Here is a 17,344-nt window from a genome sequence, read left to right as displayed (position 1 = left end):
CAAATTACCACTCCTTCAACCACCCACACTCAGGATCTCAGATAGGCATCCAAACTATTATATCATACACCGCTCCAAATGTTACTTGACCTTTTGACAAGCCTGTGCGGGAACAACTAGAAGGGTGTTAACAACTTTATTCAGAGAATGAAGAATAATGCAAGGGTACATTGCTAAATAAATTATTTCCAACACAGACTGGAGAAGTTATTCTGATGGTTTACGTTGTGGGTGGCAGAAAAACGAAACAATTGTGGGGGAAACTGGTGAGGTTGTGTTGTTTTCAGTCCGTTTACCAGTCTTGTGCCGAAGACATTCATGAAACTACCACTAGATGGCACCAAAGTTAGACCGTTTGAAATCCTACACATTGGCTTTACATTATTAACACAAATTAAACATTTTCATTTAAAAAGAAATGTGATTTACCCCTGGCCTTTTTTATTTGCATTAAAAAGTGCATAAGTGGGTCTCACTAGTTTAACTATTCGACTGGAGAGTGATCAAATATAGCCTGCACCTTGCACATGGGTCGTTGTTTCCTGTCTGCAGGTGTCTAATAATGTGAGCGCTTCTGAGGGACCATGTCCATTATGTCCATTATTAGCCACTAGTGTTTGGCCATGAAAGTCTTGTTGTGGGTGCTGAACTGGTGGCAAGGCCTTCAAGGGTGTCTGTGGCTGGTGTTTGTCATCTGTATATTACAGTAGCTACAATTGTAAATTTAGTTCAGATCTATTCGCTTGCTTGCTTGGGCCAATACAAACATCATCTTAATTTAAATCCTCTCTGTGAAATCCAGTGTAATCTCATTACATAGAGCAGTGGCATTATATAATGATGTGGGTATTAATGCAGTCCTTGCATTCTGTGCAACGAATGACGCTGCTAAAAAAAAAAAGGCATTGAGAGCTTAATGTCACTTCTTGTGGCCCCCGCAGGTGCAGGGCGGCTGCAGTCCGCCACTGCTGACAAATAGGGCGCAGTTATTTCTAACAGCAGTGCACCACATCCGGCAGATTTACCAGTAGTATTGCCCATTCTATATAATGGTTTGTGTAATAAATGTACCATTTCCATATGCATTTTTTGTTTCGTTTTTAAAATCCAAGCGTTGTCTGACAAACTTGTTCCTCCAGATGTGTCCCGTGTTTCCCGTCGGACAGATAAGTGGACGGAAACCAAACAGCCACGTAGTAAAAGGCGAAGCTCGCGAAAGGGTGAGCATTTATTGTCATTTACCGAAATTGTCATTTTATAATTTGCACATGGGGTTTTTGTGGCATACTTACACGACAGAAGGTAATTCGTTGCTTTATTGAACATATTTCAGAAATCACTCCTTCGCACTGGCGCTGGCGATGCTAGCTAGCGAGTTAGCTCATGTAGCTCGACAGGTTCCGTCGTAAACATATCTAGCTAGCTAGCTAGCTAGATAATCTCGCTTTAAGTCTATCCTTGTCACATTAGCCGTATCATTTTACTAAACCCTGTCAACACATTAGCACAATTTAACAGCATTTACATTTACGATGATCAACGCCTGTTGTCTTCTGAACGAGTGACTCCATCAACACAGGATGAGACCGTGTTGGACACAGGCTAGCTAAGTAACCGAGCTGCTGTCAGATCGCTAAGTTAGCAACATCACCTTGAAGTGAAGGGTTATCATTAATAGCTAAAGCATACAGTATGATTTAACTTGAAACATGCAGGAGTTTTGAATAATAACGCTGTGGCCGCACTTTACGTCCACAGTTTCATACATTCCGATAAAGAGATGATGCAGACTCTTCTTAAAATGCAAACCGGGCCTTGCATGTCGACAAATGCACACAGTTCGTAAACATTGCTTATATTTTTCTGAATGGTTTGTGCAAATTCTGCAAATATGAATTTGCTCTCACAAATAAAATGAGGATTGTTCCCCACAATCTAAACTGAACTGAACAGTTGAAAGATTGAAATGCCTGTTTGCTGGTCGATAAGGCGTCTGTCTGTCTTATCAACAGATTCCTGCACATATTGAATTAGATCTGTTCGAGTTTGACCCATCTGTGTGTGTCAAAATAAAGGATTCAATGTGAGTTGTTAGTTAATCTATATTTAACGCGAGACAATCCACTTAACTACCCAGTCAGCTTGTTAGCCCTTGACTCTAGCTTGTGTTTAAATGAAAGCAGGCTGAGTTGTTATATAATTAGTGTCCTAACAGATCACTACTTAGCAGCTGCAACTTCTTCTGTGATGTTTATTGACCTTTATAATGTGTCTTATTCTCCAAACATGGGCTGCAAGTTATAAGATAGATGTTACACTCAATGTGTTCTGTCTTTAGTGCGGTCTGTGTTCAGAAGTGTCCCTGGATACTGGCGTGCTCGCAGCTGGCCTGCCTCCCAACAAGATGGTTTTGTGAGAAGTTCTTTCCAAAGAGGCAACAGCAGTTTTGTGACAGTTCAGTTTCTTAATGGAAACGGATACTGACCAATCAGCTCAAATGGAGGATAATGCTTATAAAGAAGAGCTTGTTATAAAACCTAAAGTGGAAGGTGAAACACAATTGAAACCAGGGCTGGACAACGCACACGATTCAAAAGGGGATGTTCATAATGGTGAGTATGATGCTGTCCTCATACGATACGATTTATTGTATATAGGGTAAATGCTGAAATGATCTGTTAGTATGACTTTGATCTGCAAAGTTCTTTCCCCTTTAGGCATATTAGTGGTAACACTTGTATTCTGCCATACATGACCTGTTTTGGTGGCTACTGCAAGGCCTGGGGAGTCATACTGCTCTGTGCTGCATGGCTCTTGAAATTACATGTTAAAAAGAGTAATTTTAAGGGTTAACTATGCTTACAGTCTATAATGGTGAGGAGAAGAAAAGATGAGGCATAAAGAAAGATTGCTGGAAACTAAGAATGCTTTCATAGTCGAGTCGCTTGGCCTTGTTTCCATGTCGGAGGTTTGGCTTTTTGGCTGCAACGCTTCCATGAAGACCTCTTCTGGCCAGACTTCTCCGGACAGTAGATGGGTGTACCTGGGTCCCACTGGTTTCTGCCAGTTGTGAGCCGATGGCTCTGGTGGACATCTTCCGATTTCAAAGGGAAATAAGCGTGATGTGTTTTTCATCTGCTGCGTCTACGATCCTCAACGTTGACTATAATCCTACACAATCCCTGACTGTGTGCGAGTGTACCTGTATAAGAATTGATGCTGGTTTGAAAGCAAAGGTAGTAAAACCAAATATTGATTTAGATTTTTCTTTTGTTCGCTCGCGTATCATTTTGTAAATTGATAAAAATAAACAATTGTAATTTAATATTTTTGAAAGCATTCTTACAGCATTTTTTCACACCTGCCTAAAACCTTTGCACAGTCCTATATATATATATATATATATATATATATATATATATATATATATATATATATATATATATATATATATATATATATATATATATATATATATATATATATATATATATATATATATATATATATATATGAGCCTTAATTACTTCTAAAAGGTTTGGGGACAGACGAGACTTAAATATATATATATAACCCTAACCTAACCCTGTGCCATCACAAAGTGTTTTTCTTAAAGCCCCCCCACTGAAAGATTTAAAATGCTTTCCCATTTTAAACCAATGAGAAGACACAGATGTGTTTCCTTCAGCAGGTGCAGCTAAAGAAGCATCATTAGCCACATATTGTAGTTTAACAGTTCGCCAGCCAGCTTGTGGAATAACTTCCACTTTGCAGTCTAGTTCACACGAACTTATCATGACTAATTGTCACATTCCTCAGCACTTCTCTTCCCCCCCCCCATTCTCTTTCAGGTCCTGTCAGTTCAGATGCAATGCCAAATGGAAACGGACTGGCAGAGGACTTTAGTGCTGCGGGGGACACTCATATCAATGGGTCCCTGCCTCCGACATCCCCCCCCCAGAGCACCAGCTCCCCTGTCAACTCACAGACCCAAGAGCCCTCCCCAGGTTTGGCTTCTTTTCCACCCATGATGCTAGAGAAGTCTGAGGGGGATAGTGCTGAGTTCACGGTTCACAAGGGTGATTCATTGCAGTCGCTCAGACTCAGTATGCCTTTGCAGGAGACTGAATTGTGTAAGCATAAACTTGTGTGGAGTGAATGCCCCCTCTTAACCCCCCCCCCCCCCCCCTGTATTTTAACCTAATTTTGCTGTGGGATGTTCAGCTTTTTTTGGCTCAGGTACACATCCGTTGTAACTCCCTTCTGTGTGTTCTGTGTGTTTCGTGAACAGAAGGATTCTCTGAGACTTTCTTTTAGTTTGTTTGCTTGATTTAGAAATTGCCGTGGGCGCTTCATTTGGATCACTGTACTAATGGCTGCCTTTTGGAACTAATCCCTCCTAGCATGTTATCTTCTTTTGGTGGTATTTTAAAGTCAGGCACAGTTACCTTGTTCTCAAAAATATTAGATATTTATAAATATCCCACATTTGTTTTGCTCGCCACAATCTGTGGGGATTGAGTTTGGCTTCACATTTAAACTCCCACACAGAATATATGCAGCGGCACATGAAGAATCCTGTAGCATCTCCTTGGATGGCACATGAACATGTGTAAATCTGCGTAGAAGTTTGCATCATTTATTGCAATATTGGCTGCATAGCTGTGGCAGGTCTGTCCTACGCTGCATACACTAACAAGCTAATGGAGACAGAGAGACGCCATTAGCTCCCCTTTAGATGTATGTTGTCTGCGCTAACCATCTGCAGTAGCTGTCTGCAGGAGAAATGGAGAATGTTGTTGTGCACATTGTGACTTACTTGTCACTGGCTTGCACAAAACATGTTTCCTGCCCAGGGATTAGCATAAGAAACTCCACTTCGAATAATTAGTTTAGTATTGCTGTGTGAGGACAGGATCCCAGGCAGCTTCACTCGACAATACACAACCAACATTATACAACGCAACATACAGCTCGTTGCTAGGTTTAAACTTTACCAGTCTTATAAAACCGGGTCTTGTGCAAACAAAGAACCGTCGTGCAGTCGTGCAGTATGTTTTGTTGCCTAACATACTTTCCCTTTAGCCAACCAGAAGCCATCGTTGGAGATGGAGAATGAGGAGAAGATTCGCCTGGATGCTCGCCGGCGTCTGGAGGAACAACTCAAACAGTACAGAGTGCAGAGGCATAAGGAGAGGGTGAGTGAATAATGGAGCAGCACCAGCTCTTCTTCTATTTGCCCTTAAGGTCCTCGTGTTTCCAAAACCAGTTTTTGGCAGCGTCTGCATCATCTTATCGTGTCTACTATTAGACAACTATCTATTTTTGATGGCGTATATGTGGCATTCAGCTTGTGCCTGATGTTTGTAGACTCAGCTGAAGTTGCTACACATGCTGTTCTCTTGGAAATGTAACCCAGAAGATAAACCCTGTTTAAGGGTAGACCACACCGTTTCCCTTTGTTTAGGTTTGGCTGTATATATATATATGTGTTGTTTGTCATCGCTACTCCTAATGTATTACACTATACTGTGTGTTTTTAAAGCTGAGCAAACTTGTGTCAGGATTCATCACGACAGCAGTACCATGGGTCATTTCTTTTGTTTCTAGTCTCACCGCACCACCCCCAAGAACAGGCCATTCAGCACCCTGGATCCAGAGCTCATGCTGCACCCTGATGATCTGCCCAGGGCCAACACTTCTTCCATGACCAAGGAGTATTCCTTCATGAGGACCAGTGTTCCCCGCGGTCCCAAACTGGGTAGCTTGGGAATTCCCCCTTCCAAGGAGAGAAAGTCCAGATCACCCCACCCAACCAAGATCCACTCCTTGGCTGACTACAAGTCTCCTGAGAATGATGGTGCAGGTGCAGGTGGAGGTGGAGGTGCAGGTGGAGGTGGAGGTAGAACAAGAACAGCAGACAACACCATGAGCTCCCTCCAGTCCACCATTAGCTCAGTGTCCACTTTGTCTGAGGTCAGTGTGATGTCGGAGGGCAGCACCTGTGAGACAGAGACACGGCCGGGTGCTTCGCGCCACGTTGGGGACAATGTCTCAGAAATTGACGGCAGTGAATCCGGAACAAGGCCAGGGAACGACGGCAACGACAGTGACAGCTCGTCTTACAGCAGTGTGTCTACGAGGGGGACATACAGGACGCTCTCCGCATCAGTGGAAAGGCAGCAGGTGCCCTACACGGTGGAGGGGAGGGAGATTGCCCCTGAGGCCATGGGTCAGTTCCCCTCCCTGCAGGAGGTGCTGCAGGCGGCCAGTGAAGAGCAGCACCTGCTGGAGCTGGAGCGGGAGCGAGAAGGGACAGCGGAGCCTCGCAGCCGCCGGGACAGTTTCTCCAGCAGGTATTTGTCAACATCAAATATGCTTCCTGAGATCTGCCGTTCCTCACATTGATTTAAAACCATGAATTGATTTTTGTAAATTGTTAGAATTTTCTGTCGCTCCACTAAGTGACCAATCGTCTGAGGACTAATGTTTTTTACATTTGTTGCAGTGTTTCTTTGGAGAGTTCAGTGATGGGCCATGACGATATGCTGCAGGTGTTGAAAGAGAAAATGAGACTGGAGGGTCAGCTGGAGTCTCTGTCCTCTGAGGCCAATCAGGTAAAAAATAACCGCATGAATTACCCATCGGTGCATATGCTGTACAGGAGTGGACAAAATAACCGTGACAATCATCCAATATGGTGCAACTACACTGCACCAAAGTCTTCTATGAAGAACATCCAGACCTGTGACACAGACACCAAATCTTGTTCCAAGAACTATAGAAGTAATATTATTATATATTTGCAAGATAAAGATGTAGGTAGATAAAGGTTTTCTCATTCACTGAAGTCTCTTTAGTAACAGTACTAGCTTTGTTTGCATAAATACTGCAAATGTTAAATCAGTTAACGCCGTAATATATTGTGCCCCATGTTCAACTTTGCCTGTAAAATGTCAGTTCTGACACTGCTAACGCCAGCTGACAGCCACGCAGAGCATTGAACAAAGATTACATTTAGCTCAATTGCTGTTAATTTACTGTTTCTGATAAAGTGCTGACCACACTGTCCTTTCCTCCAGGCTCTCAAGGAGAAGACGGAGCTTCAGGCCCAGCTTGCTACAGTGAATGCTCAGCTGCAGGCGAAGAAGGAGGAGGCGCAGGTCAGCCAGCAGAAACAGAGTGTCCTCACTACAGAGGTTCGCACACTGCGGCAAAACTCCAGCCAGCTAGAGAAGGCCATGGTGGAGCTCCAGGGCAGTCTGGAGGGCAAGAATGCTAGTCTGACTTCTCTAACCAATGACCTGAAGGTGGCTGAAGACCAATATAACAGGCTGATGGGGAAGGTGGAGGAGATGCAAAACACTGTGACCTCAAGAGACAATACAGGTGAGTGACGGAGACCCCTAGAGCTGAGGTTGACCATCAATAGTCTCTAATTGTGCTTTGAGTTATGGTGTTTGTAGACACCCTGACTATCGGTTAGCATATACACCCTCATGATTACATGAGATGTTTTGCACTTTTGCAGTCCAGGAGTTGCGTCAGCAGATGAGTGGTCTTCAGAGCCAGCTTCAACAGGTCCAGCTGGAGCGCAGCACCCTGCAGAGCCGAATGAAGACCTCGCAGGCTGAAATTGACTCACTGCAGCAGCTCAGACAGTGGTACCAGCAGCAGCTATCAATGGCCCAGGAGGCAAGAGTCCGACTGCAAAGCCAAATGGCCAGCATGCAGGTAAGCTTGATGCTAATGCAGTTGGTTTTTCATGAAGGCTTGACATTTGTCAGACGAAGAGTTGACACGACACTTTGTTGTTCTCATCTCTCCCAGGCCGGACAGATGACTCAGTTTGGTGTTCTGGAACATCTGAAGCTAGATAATGTGACTCTGTCCCACCAACTCACTGAGACCCAACACCGCTCTATCAAAGACAAAGAGCGCATCGCTGTTCAGCTGCAGAGCATCGAGGTACCCAACATCCCTGTGTGACTCTATGTATCCGCAACAACCCATACCTGAAGATCGTTCTTCATCTTTTCGTTGTATTAGTGGCTGTTTCTTTTTAAAAATCACTCTAGCATGTTGTGTGAAACCTTTCACTGTCTGTGACTCAGGCCGACATGCTGACCCAGGAAGCTTCCTATAAGCAGATCCAGGATGCAAAGAACATGGTGGAAGATGATCTGCAGCACAAACTGGAGGAGTTTGAGGATGAGCGAGAACACTTAATTAAACTGGCCAACACAGCCAGCACCCTGGAAAGGGAACTGGAGCAGGTAGTCAAGTCCATTTGTTTTTCCCTTTTCGTATGGGCAGTAAAATTAATATTTTATTCTACCTTTTTTAAACTGACTTTCACACTCTTTCCCTCTTAGGCGAAGTTGATCCTTTCTCAGAAGGATGTGCAGCTGCAGTCACTACAGAAAGAGCATCTGGAGCTGATGCGCCAGCTGACCACCACTCAGGAGAACCTGCAAACCAAAGAGCTGTCCATCAACCAGCTAGAAGCCCGCTTCCTGGAACTGGAGGCCCAGCTGGCCGAGCTGCAGACGGAGGGCGGCGCCAAGGACGACAACATCCAGTTCCTCCAGAACGAGAAGATTGTCCTGGAGGTGGCGCTGCAGGCAGCCCGGGCCGAAAAGAGCCAACTCGACGAGGGTGCCGAGCGGCTCGGAGAAGATGTTCTGCTGGCTTCAGATATCTTGGATCAGCTCAGACAGGAAGTCCAGGTCAAAGCCAATCAGGTATGTTCCCGGTGGGAGGTGGACAATTCAAACATCAATGAAACTTAAGAGAATGGCCTTGAAATCTCATGAGCTGTGATTAAACCATGACTTACAACATAGTGACGTTCCCTCGTGTCTCTTTGGACATCAGTACATTCACGTCCACGTCTGTTGTTACACCGTAATGATGAAGGTGTGTTCTATTCAGTTCAAGCAGTGAAGTTTAAATAAATTAAAGTAGCTTTGTATTTCATCTTTTGGGTAGGGCTGCAAGATTATGGTTACATGGTTATGGTTATAATCACCATTACTTTGCTCAATATTGAGATCACGATTATTCATTCATTTTGAGATATTGATATTTTTATTGCACTTATTCACAATTAAATAAAAAGCACTGCTTTCACTTTCAAGTAACAAATCTCAGGGCCCATGTACTGGAGCTGGATCCTTCTGGCTGAACTTCTAATCTGACCTGCGGCCCTCCCCTGCATGTCTTCCTCTCTCTCCCCTGCATGTCTTCCTCTCTCCCCCCTGCATGTCTTCCTCTCTCTCCCCTGCATGTCTTCCTCTCTCTCCCCTGCATGTCTTCCTCTCTCCCCCCTGCATGTCTTCCTCTCTCTTCCTCTCTCTCCCCCCTGCATGTCTTCCTCTCTCTCCCCTGCATGTCTTCCTCTCTCCCCTGCATGTCTTCCTCTCTCTCCCCCCTGCATGTCTTCCTCTCTCTCCCCTGCATGTCTTCCTCTCTCCCCCCTGCATGTCTTCCTCTCTCTCTCCCCTGCATGTCTTCCTCTCTCTCTCCCCTGCATGTCTTCCTCTCTCTCCCCTGCATGTCTTCCTCTCTCTCCCCTGCATGTCTTCCTCTCTCTCTCCCCTGCATGTCTTCCTCTCTCTCCCCTGCATGTCTTCCTCTCTCTCTCCCCTGCATGTCTTCCTCTCTCTCCCCTGCATGTCTTCCTCTCTCTCCCCTGCATGTCTTCCTCTCTCTCCCCTGCATGTCTTCCTCTCTCTCCCCTGCATGTCTTCCTCTCTCTCTCCCCTGCATGTCTTCCTCTCTCTCCCCTGCATGTCTTCCTCTCTCTCCCCTGCATGTCTTCTCTCTCATGTCTTCTCTCTCTCTCCCCTGCATGTCTCCTCTCTCCCCCCTGCATGTCTCCTCTCTCCCCCCTGCATGTCTTCTCTCTCATGTCTTCTCTCTCTCCCCTGCATGTCTTCCTCTCTCTCCCCCCTGCATGTCTTCCTCTCTCTCCCCCCTGCATGTCTTCCTCTCTCTCTCCCCTGCATGTCTTCCTCTCTCTCCCCTGCATGTCTTCCTCTCTCTCTCCCCTGCATGTCTTCCTCTCTCTCCCCTGCATGTCTTCCTCTCTCTCCCCTGCATGTCTTCTCTCTCATGTCTTCCTCTCTCTCTCCCCTGCATGTCTTCCTCTCTCTCTCCCCTGCATGTCTTCCTCTCTCTCCCCCCTGCATGTCTTCCTCTCTCTCCACTGCATGTCTTCTCTCTCATGTCTTCCTCTCTCTCCCCTGCATGTCTTCCTCTCTCTCCCCTGCATGTCTTCTCTCTCATGTCTTCTCTCTCTCCCCTGCATGTCTTCCTCTCATGTCTTCCTCTCTCTCCCCTGCATGTCTTCTCTCTCATGTCTTCTCTCTCTCCCCTGCATGTCTTCTCTCTCATGTCTTCCTCTCTCTCCCCTGCATGTCTTCCTCTCTCTCTCCCCTGCATGTCTTCTCTCTCATGTCTTCTCTCTCTCCCCTGCATGTCTTCCTCTCTCCCCTGCATGTCTTCCTCTCGCTCCCCTTTATGTCTATCTACAGCTGTACTATCGAATAAAGGCAAAAAGCAACACAAAAAAATCTTTGCATCAAAATAAGACTTAAAATTAAATTCCTCTTCACCTGAATTCGGTGCATCTTGGTTGGTTCGTCTGCTGTCGGTTGTATATTACTCTTCTACTCTGGACTGCAGCTGCAACATTCAGGAAAGGTTTTCCATGAGCAGAGCACGCATTTTAAAATGTCAACATCGCAGCCCATCGTGGTCATTTAACTGGGAAACGATCGTGATCCAGATCATTGTGCATTTGGGGTTACCTTTTCACCACGATGTAGTGAATAATGAAGGACCCTTGCTTTGTTACAGATTGAAACTCTGCAACAAGAAAATAGTTCCCTGAAGAAGCAAGCTCAGAAACTGAAGGAGCAGTTCCAACAACAGAAGGTAAGTCATCCTTTGCTCTCACGGCACGTGTCATCATGTGCAGCTCTCTTCCTGGGTAATGTTCGTACAAGCCAGTGTAGACTATGTGGACTCTACGTACGTTTATTCAGTTATTTTACCTTTTTATTTATAAAATGTCGTGGCTAAGGCTGATGCTGTCGTGGGAGGATGTATTGTCGAGGCAGACGGCTGTCATCTCAGCAGAGTGCTGGTTGACAGGCCTCAGTGGATTGAGTAGTGGTGGAGGCTGTCATAAAGAGCGTGGAGTTATTGACAGAATGACAGAGATGTGAATAGTATTGTATTTCTCGAGGATTGAGGTTTTGTAGACCCTTCAGACTCATTCTTTGATGTTCATCGTGGTCCATCAAACTGTATTTGGGACTAGTGTACCCCTGGTGGTGAAGAAGAACAATCCGGCTGCATTATTAACTAAAGAAAATGTCTCTCATCTGAAGTAACTAATGGGAAGTCAATGATGTGGGAGGGACTGTGGCATGACTGATGACCTACTCGTTAAAGGTGTACAGGATAATGAGCAACAAGATGACGTAAGAAAAATGTATTTGTGTTCTTAAAGACGCAAATATCAAAAAGTATTGAACCGTCATTGACTTTACAGGTGATGGTGGAAGCCTACCGTCGGGACGCCAGCTCCAAAGATCAGTTGATCAGTGAGCTCAAGTCTACCAAAAAGCGTCTGTTGTCGGAGATGAAGGACCTGAAGCAGGAGCTGCTGGGCGTTCAGGGGGAGAAGCAGAAGGCTGAGCTGGAGCAGGCCCGGCTGCAGAAGGAGGTGCTGAGAGTCCAGGAGCAGATGAACAGCATGGAGGCCCATCTGCAAGACATTCAGCAGGAAAGGGATCAGCTAGAAACCCAGATCCAGGTAATTATAGACCTTTTCATTTGGTGAATATTACTTATCAAAGTACTTTAACAATGCAAGTAAATGTTGAAGTAAGTTGTTTGTTGTCAGCAGTTATAGTGTCATGTATTCTGTTCCTCTCCCACTGCAGTCTGTGCAGTTTGATCAGAGTCATCTCGCAGCAGTGACGGAAGAGAACGAAGGCCTGCGGAAACAGGTGGAGCAACTGGAGGGAGAAGCCAAAAAGTGAGTCATGCGCTGCATAGAGATTTGGAGAGCTTGAATGACTTGGACCATGATGCACATCTCTGTCATCAAGTGCTATTTATAGATCTAAATCATTTATAATAATACACTTCCTCGTCTCCTGATTAGGTAAGTAAATGTGCTTTGACCAGTATATCCATCAGCAACTCACTAAATGTGATTCTTAACATGCACAATCTTGCTGTCAGAACATCCTCCTTTCTCCATGGACATCTTTAACATTGTGTTGTATGCATGCAATAGGGCCATCTCGGAGCAGAAGGTGCGCGTGAAGCGGCTGGGGACGGATTTGACCAGTGCTCAGAAGGAGATGAAGGCCAAACACAAGGCCTATGAGAACGCGGTGGGCATCCTGAGCAGGAGGCTCCAAGAGGCTCTGACTGACAAGGAGACCGCCGAGGCAGAGCTGCTCAAACTCAAGGCCCAGGTGTCTGATGGGGGAAACAGCCAGGCCTTAAAGGTACGGCGTAAACCTGCCAGACCTTCACAGCTCTGTGAAAAGTGTGTGTGTGTGTGTGTGAGAGACCCTTTGTCCTTTACTTATTTGCTTTATCATAAAGATATTTGTGATTTAATCCTGGATAACGGCACCTGTGGTTCATCCAGGGGAAGATTAGGGCTCTGCAGGATGAGCTGAGGGCTGTGGCCAACAGCAAGAGTATGCTGGAGAAGGAGCTGCAGGAAGTGATCACCCTCACCTCCACAGAGCTGGAGGAGTACCAGGAGAAGGTCATGGAGCTGGAGGATGAGGTGAACAATGATCTGTTTGTGTTGATATGTACAGGTTTGTTATATCTAATGGGAAATGATTGTTTCCTGTATTTTCTTTCATGTCATGTTGCTGATCACGACCGTGTGTGCGAGCGGCATGTTTACACTTCATGCATGTTGTTTTGTATTAACGCCATGAATTGGTTTCACAGCTTCAAGAGTCCCGGTGCTTCAAGAAGCGGATTCGGAAGTTAGAAGATGCCAACAAGAAGCTCACACTCGAGCTGGAACATGAAAAAGGGAAATTGGCAGGATTGGCACAGTCCCACAATACACTGCGAGAGCATTCCAACATTTTGGAGTCTGCCTTAGCTAAGAGAGAGGCAGATCTTGTCCAGCTCAACCTGCAGGTGAAGTCATTATCTTATGATGTTGATGGTGTTGTAAAGTATTTAACTTTGTGCCACAATACAATTATTTGGTAAAGAAATGACGTTAACTGAAACTCGTTTTCCCTTTCATCTTCATTTACAGGTTCAAGCTGTTCTGAAGCGCAAAGAGGAGGAGGACCAGCAAATGAAGCAGGTGGTTCAAACTCTACAGCTCGCCTTGGATAAAGAGAAGACCAAAGTCAAGGACCTGAGAGAACAGGTAGGAGCGCCAAGCATCATTTTTAAGTTGAATTGCCAACTGCACATCATTTTAATTTTGCCGAAAAGTCTGTGATTTCAATATGTTTGAGATCATTTGCTTGACAAAGGGCAGAATTGTGACCTGTATTATATAATAAGTACTTTTCTGGAGCAGTTGCTCTCCTGGGATCTTTGGGGTTTTACAGATGTGATGTGTTCTTTAGGTGGCAGCAGCAAAGGCTGAAGCAGCTCACAACAGACGGCACTACAGGGCAGCCATGCTGGAGCTGGCGGAGATCAAGAAGGACCTCCAGGCCAAAGAGGACCTGGTCAAAGCTCTGCAGAGTGAATCCCATAAACTACAGTATGTGCTTTTGCCTGATTGAAGAATACAGTGACTTCTGGCAATTACTTAAAAGAATAAAGTAAAATGTGTAGCAGTTGTATATCTTACCTCTGATGTATCATTGAATATGTGATACTCTGCAGGGCTCAGGATGAGCAGCATGCTCAGGAGGTGTCCAGGTTCCAAGAGGAGCTGGCAGAGGCCCATTCACAGCTCCAGATCCTCCAGAAACAACTGGACGAGGAACTGTCCAAGCAGCCCCTCACGAACCAAGAGGTAAGACTTGGACAGATATTAAGCTGACGATGAGCTTTATTTAAATATCTGGACACAGAGACTCCATGGTCATCTGCCTCTGATATGGTAGACATGAGGCAGTTTAACTTATATACTGCATCTACTGTAATCTTTTATCATTGTGCTGGGTTTTTATGAAAGGTTTTAGGGTTCCAGTTCTCTAAACTGATGTCTAACGTTGACTTGTCGTTCAGGTTGAGGACCTGAAGTGGGAGGTGGAGCAGAGGCAGAGGGAGATTGAGGCTCAGAAGCAGCAGCTGGAGATGATGGAGCAGTGTCAGCACAGGGAGCTGGACAACCTACAGAGAGCTCTGCAGGCAAGTACGCTCTTCGTAAAGGATGGACACAAAGTTTGCTACTTAAAAACGAATGTTACTGTATGCTAATGCACAAAATGACTCTTTACTGAAGTAAACAGTGTCTAGAGTCGGGCTGTCGCTATTTCCAACACACGATTATAGTGGCCAAAAAGATTCATGATAACAATATCACGATATCTAAAGAACATTTGAAAACATATTTACATTAACAAAAATGACTCTCAGACCATAAAGGTGGAGCTGGAGTCGGTGCAGGATGAGCTGAGCGGCACCAGGAAGGACAAGTTTATGCTGCAGGCCAAAGTGGTGGAGCTGAGGAACAGCATGAAGACGGTCCTTCTGCAGAACCAGCAACTCAAACAGGACCTCAAACAGAATCGTCTCAGGAAGGTGAGGCACCTTATGTTTACTCAGAACTGTTTGAATATTTGTGCTGATTTAAATGGTGTTTGCGTTTCTGCCAGTATATCTAATCGGACAACATTGTGCTTCAGGGGGGGCACTGAAAGACTGGGCCCTGGGGCTAAATAGTTAAAGAACGTGGACTAGTTGGGTTCTAGTGTTAACTCCCTCGTTCGTTGTCGTAACATGAAGGCTTTCACATTAGTTATAAATAAATGGAGATTGTATGGCAGTGTGTTTAGCATTATACAGCCGCCCCCCCACCATACATACATGCCTGCGTGAGATAACTGACTAAATGCATCCCTGTGATGATGGTTTTGTCGGAGCAGCAGCGCATGGAGCTGAAGAGTGAAGGGAACCCATCCAACCCGGTGACACCAGTGAAGATTCCAGACTGCCCCGTGCCGGCCTCCCTGTTGGATGAGTTGTTGAAACCATCGACTTCTGTTAACAAAGAGCCCCTCAACAACCTACACAACTGTCTACGGCATCTAAAGTAAGCCTCTTGTTCTGAGTGTCGTGTCGTGCTGAGCAGCTCTCCAAAGTGCCAGAGTACATGTGATGTTGTTTTGTTTTTTCCCAGGGAGGAGATGGACATTCTCCAAAAGCAGATGGAAGAACACACAGTAACAGTACATGAGTCAATGAGCTCATGGACAAACACAGAGGAGGGACTGGCTCAACTGGAGCTTGAAAACAACCTCTCCAAATCATCAATGCCGCTAAACAACATGGTGGTGGAAAATAACAATGAAGCAGAACAGCAGCAGTCATAACAGAAGAAGTTTTCTCAGGCCATTAGAGGGAGAGTGGAGTTTTATCCACAAAGGCACTTTTTAAGCCCCTTATTCCCTTTTTCTCTTTTCTTAACGATTGCTGCCAACATTTGGCATTCTCCCATCAGCACAGAAGTGCTTTTGCAAAGTAACACTTTATATACCACAGCTTTATTCTTTCCTCTTTATTTGACAGCTGTTTATGTTTTTGTTATGCTTATTGTCACATTTATTTATTTAGAGTTAAGGGATTACAGTTTCTCTGACAGCCTCTCCAAGAGGATCCCTCATGTTAAGTTTTGTTCTCATAGATACCAATATGGTCTCGTATGGACTGTTTAAGTAATCTGTTGGACCAGTTCCCCCCCCCCCCCCCCCCCCCGTTGAGTTGGCAGTTTTCTTCACTAAAAGGTATTTGTCATCATCGTCCTCGTAATAATAAATCGGTGGCTTTGAACGCTGCTTAAAGATGGCTGACTTTATTTTTAAAAAGTGTTTTTGTTGACCGAAACAAACCATTGGTGTGTCACCAGACTGGCTGTGAACTGTTCTTACATTTCTTTGTGCCTGTGTACGAGTGAAGTTGCTCATCTGTCACTTCACTGACGTGGTTAAACATCCACGTGGTTTCTAAGCCGTTGATGGTGAAACATCATTACTCCTTTTCATCAAGTTTAAAGTCAGTCATGTGGTCAGTTTTATTGTATTGGCTCTTGTTCTAATGCAGTGTTTCTTACATTTGTTGTGACCATATCACCATGGGTTCTTAAACTCTAAAAACATTAATCTCAGTTATATATCGGGGTGTTTTGTCTCGCATGGACTGCAGTATTTCCTACGCAAAAAAAGCCTTAAGCGATCTTTAATATGCTGTTAAGGACTAAGTTGGTTTGACCGAGCGTATTTCTGCTGAGGGCGTGTGCAAGATGTGTTCTGTTATAGTGTATATGTGCAAATCCTTACTGAAGAATGGTTTATTGTAGATGATCCAAACTTAACTGACGGGGAGAGAAAGTTGTACGATGAAGCAGAAATGTTACTACTTCTAACCGCTGGTTCAATCAGATGTGTTCACGTTCTGTTACATTTGGTACATAATGTATTTACAACAACAACAAAAAAGACTACCCCCTTAAATCAGATGTTATACTTGTTTTATGGCTGTTTCATGGGTATGGGGATAAATTAATTGTTTCCAGAGGTTAATATATACATTTTTTGTATGACTGTAAAGTCATTATTGTTTAATAGTGTAACTAAGATTAAATATCAAATGCAAACCATAACTCAAAGCCGATAGTAATTCTGTTACAGCTGCACTAAAATGTCAGTGTAGAGGTGATAAGGGGCCATTGGATGGTACAGTAGCTTTCTGCATGCATCTGTGCTGCAGCTGCTGTGCTGAAGTGCATTATTCCCACACTTAAAAATAACTTTTTTTAAACACCATTGTATGCTTATGAATTTCTAAAGGGACAATAATTATTTTGAGGAGAATGCATACTGAGGCAACTATTATATATTGATATACTGTGTTCTGAAAAAAATCATTTGGACTGCATCTTCCAAACTACCTTTCACTGTAACGTTGGGTAGTATGTAATAACACCTGTGCTCATGCTGCTGTATCTGCTTTTTCTTTTTCTTTAGAGATTGGAATTGATTCATTCCTTTTTAACATCTGTGTTGGGAGATGTGATTGTATTTATCATAAAATTGCACTATTCATCTGTCATTATAGTTTGGGCTCATTCATTATATGTTGTCTACAAAGACTTTCTAAA

The 17,344-nt window shown here is 44.5% G+C and overlaps 1 protein-coding gene across 3 annotated transcripts; it reads left to right on the top strand.

The window, feature by feature from the left end:
* Window positions 1-976: 976 nt before the first annotated feature.
* On the top strand, window positions 977-17,295 carry golga3 (golgin A3). Of its 3 annotated transcripts, none has more exons than XM_029440518.1 (25): window positions 977-1,052; window positions 1,140-1,220; window positions 2,339-2,612; window positions 3,852-4,133; window positions 5,086-5,198; window positions 5,611-6,356; window positions 6,509-6,617; window positions 7,083-7,389; window positions 7,532-7,734; window positions 7,831-7,968; window positions 8,115-8,276; window positions 8,376-8,744; window positions 10,864-10,941; window positions 11,564-11,827; window positions 11,958-12,052; window positions 12,317-12,533; window positions 12,680-12,823; window positions 12,997-13,194; window positions 13,319-13,435; window positions 13,641-13,780; window positions 13,906-14,038; window positions 14,254-14,376; window positions 14,605-14,769; window positions 15,114-15,280; window positions 15,368-17,295. In XM_029440518.1, exons 3-25 carry the CDS (start codon window positions 2,468-2,470, stop codon window positions 15,558-15,560), a joined length of 4,608 nt encoding a protein of 1,535 aa, XP_029296378.1. In that variant the 5' UTR covers window positions 977-1,052; window positions 1,140-1,220; window positions 2,339-2,467; the 3' UTR covers window positions 15,561-17,295. The 3 variants fall into 3 exon arrangements, with proteins under 3 accessions (XP_029296378.1, XP_029296380.1, XP_029296379.1); XM_029440520.1 differs by having other exon boundaries at window positions 1,035-1,052; window positions 3,852-4,007; XM_029440519.1 differs by lacking the exons at window positions 977-1,052; window positions 1,140-1,220 and adding an exon at window positions 1,233-1,302.
* Window positions 17,296-17,344: the final 49 nt, after the last annotated feature.

The sequence above is a fragment of the Cottoperca gobio genome, chromosome 9 (assembly GCF_900634415.1).
Source record: "Cottoperca gobio chromosome 9, fCotGob3.1, whole genome shotgun sequence".
Lineage (NCBI taxonomy): Eukaryota > Metazoa > Chordata > Actinopteri > Perciformes > Bovichtidae > Cottoperca > Cottoperca gobio.
Note: the sequence above shows the minus strand (reverse complement) of the source record. Positions and strands in the feature narration are given on the sequence as shown.

Coding starts and splice junctions, on each gene's coding strand:
- golga3 (XM_029440518.1), top strand. CDS start 2,468: ATGGAAACGGATACTGACCAATCAGCTCAAATGGAGGATAATGCTTAT. Junction 8,277..8,375: donor TGGAAAGGGAACTGGAGCAG/GTAGTCAAGTCC, acceptor TTTCCCTCTTAG/GCGAAGTTGATCCTTTCTCA. Junction 13,436..13,640: donor TCAAGGACCTGAGAGAACAG/GTAGGAGCGCCA, acceptor TGTGTTCTTTAG/GTGGCAGCAGCAAAGGCTGA.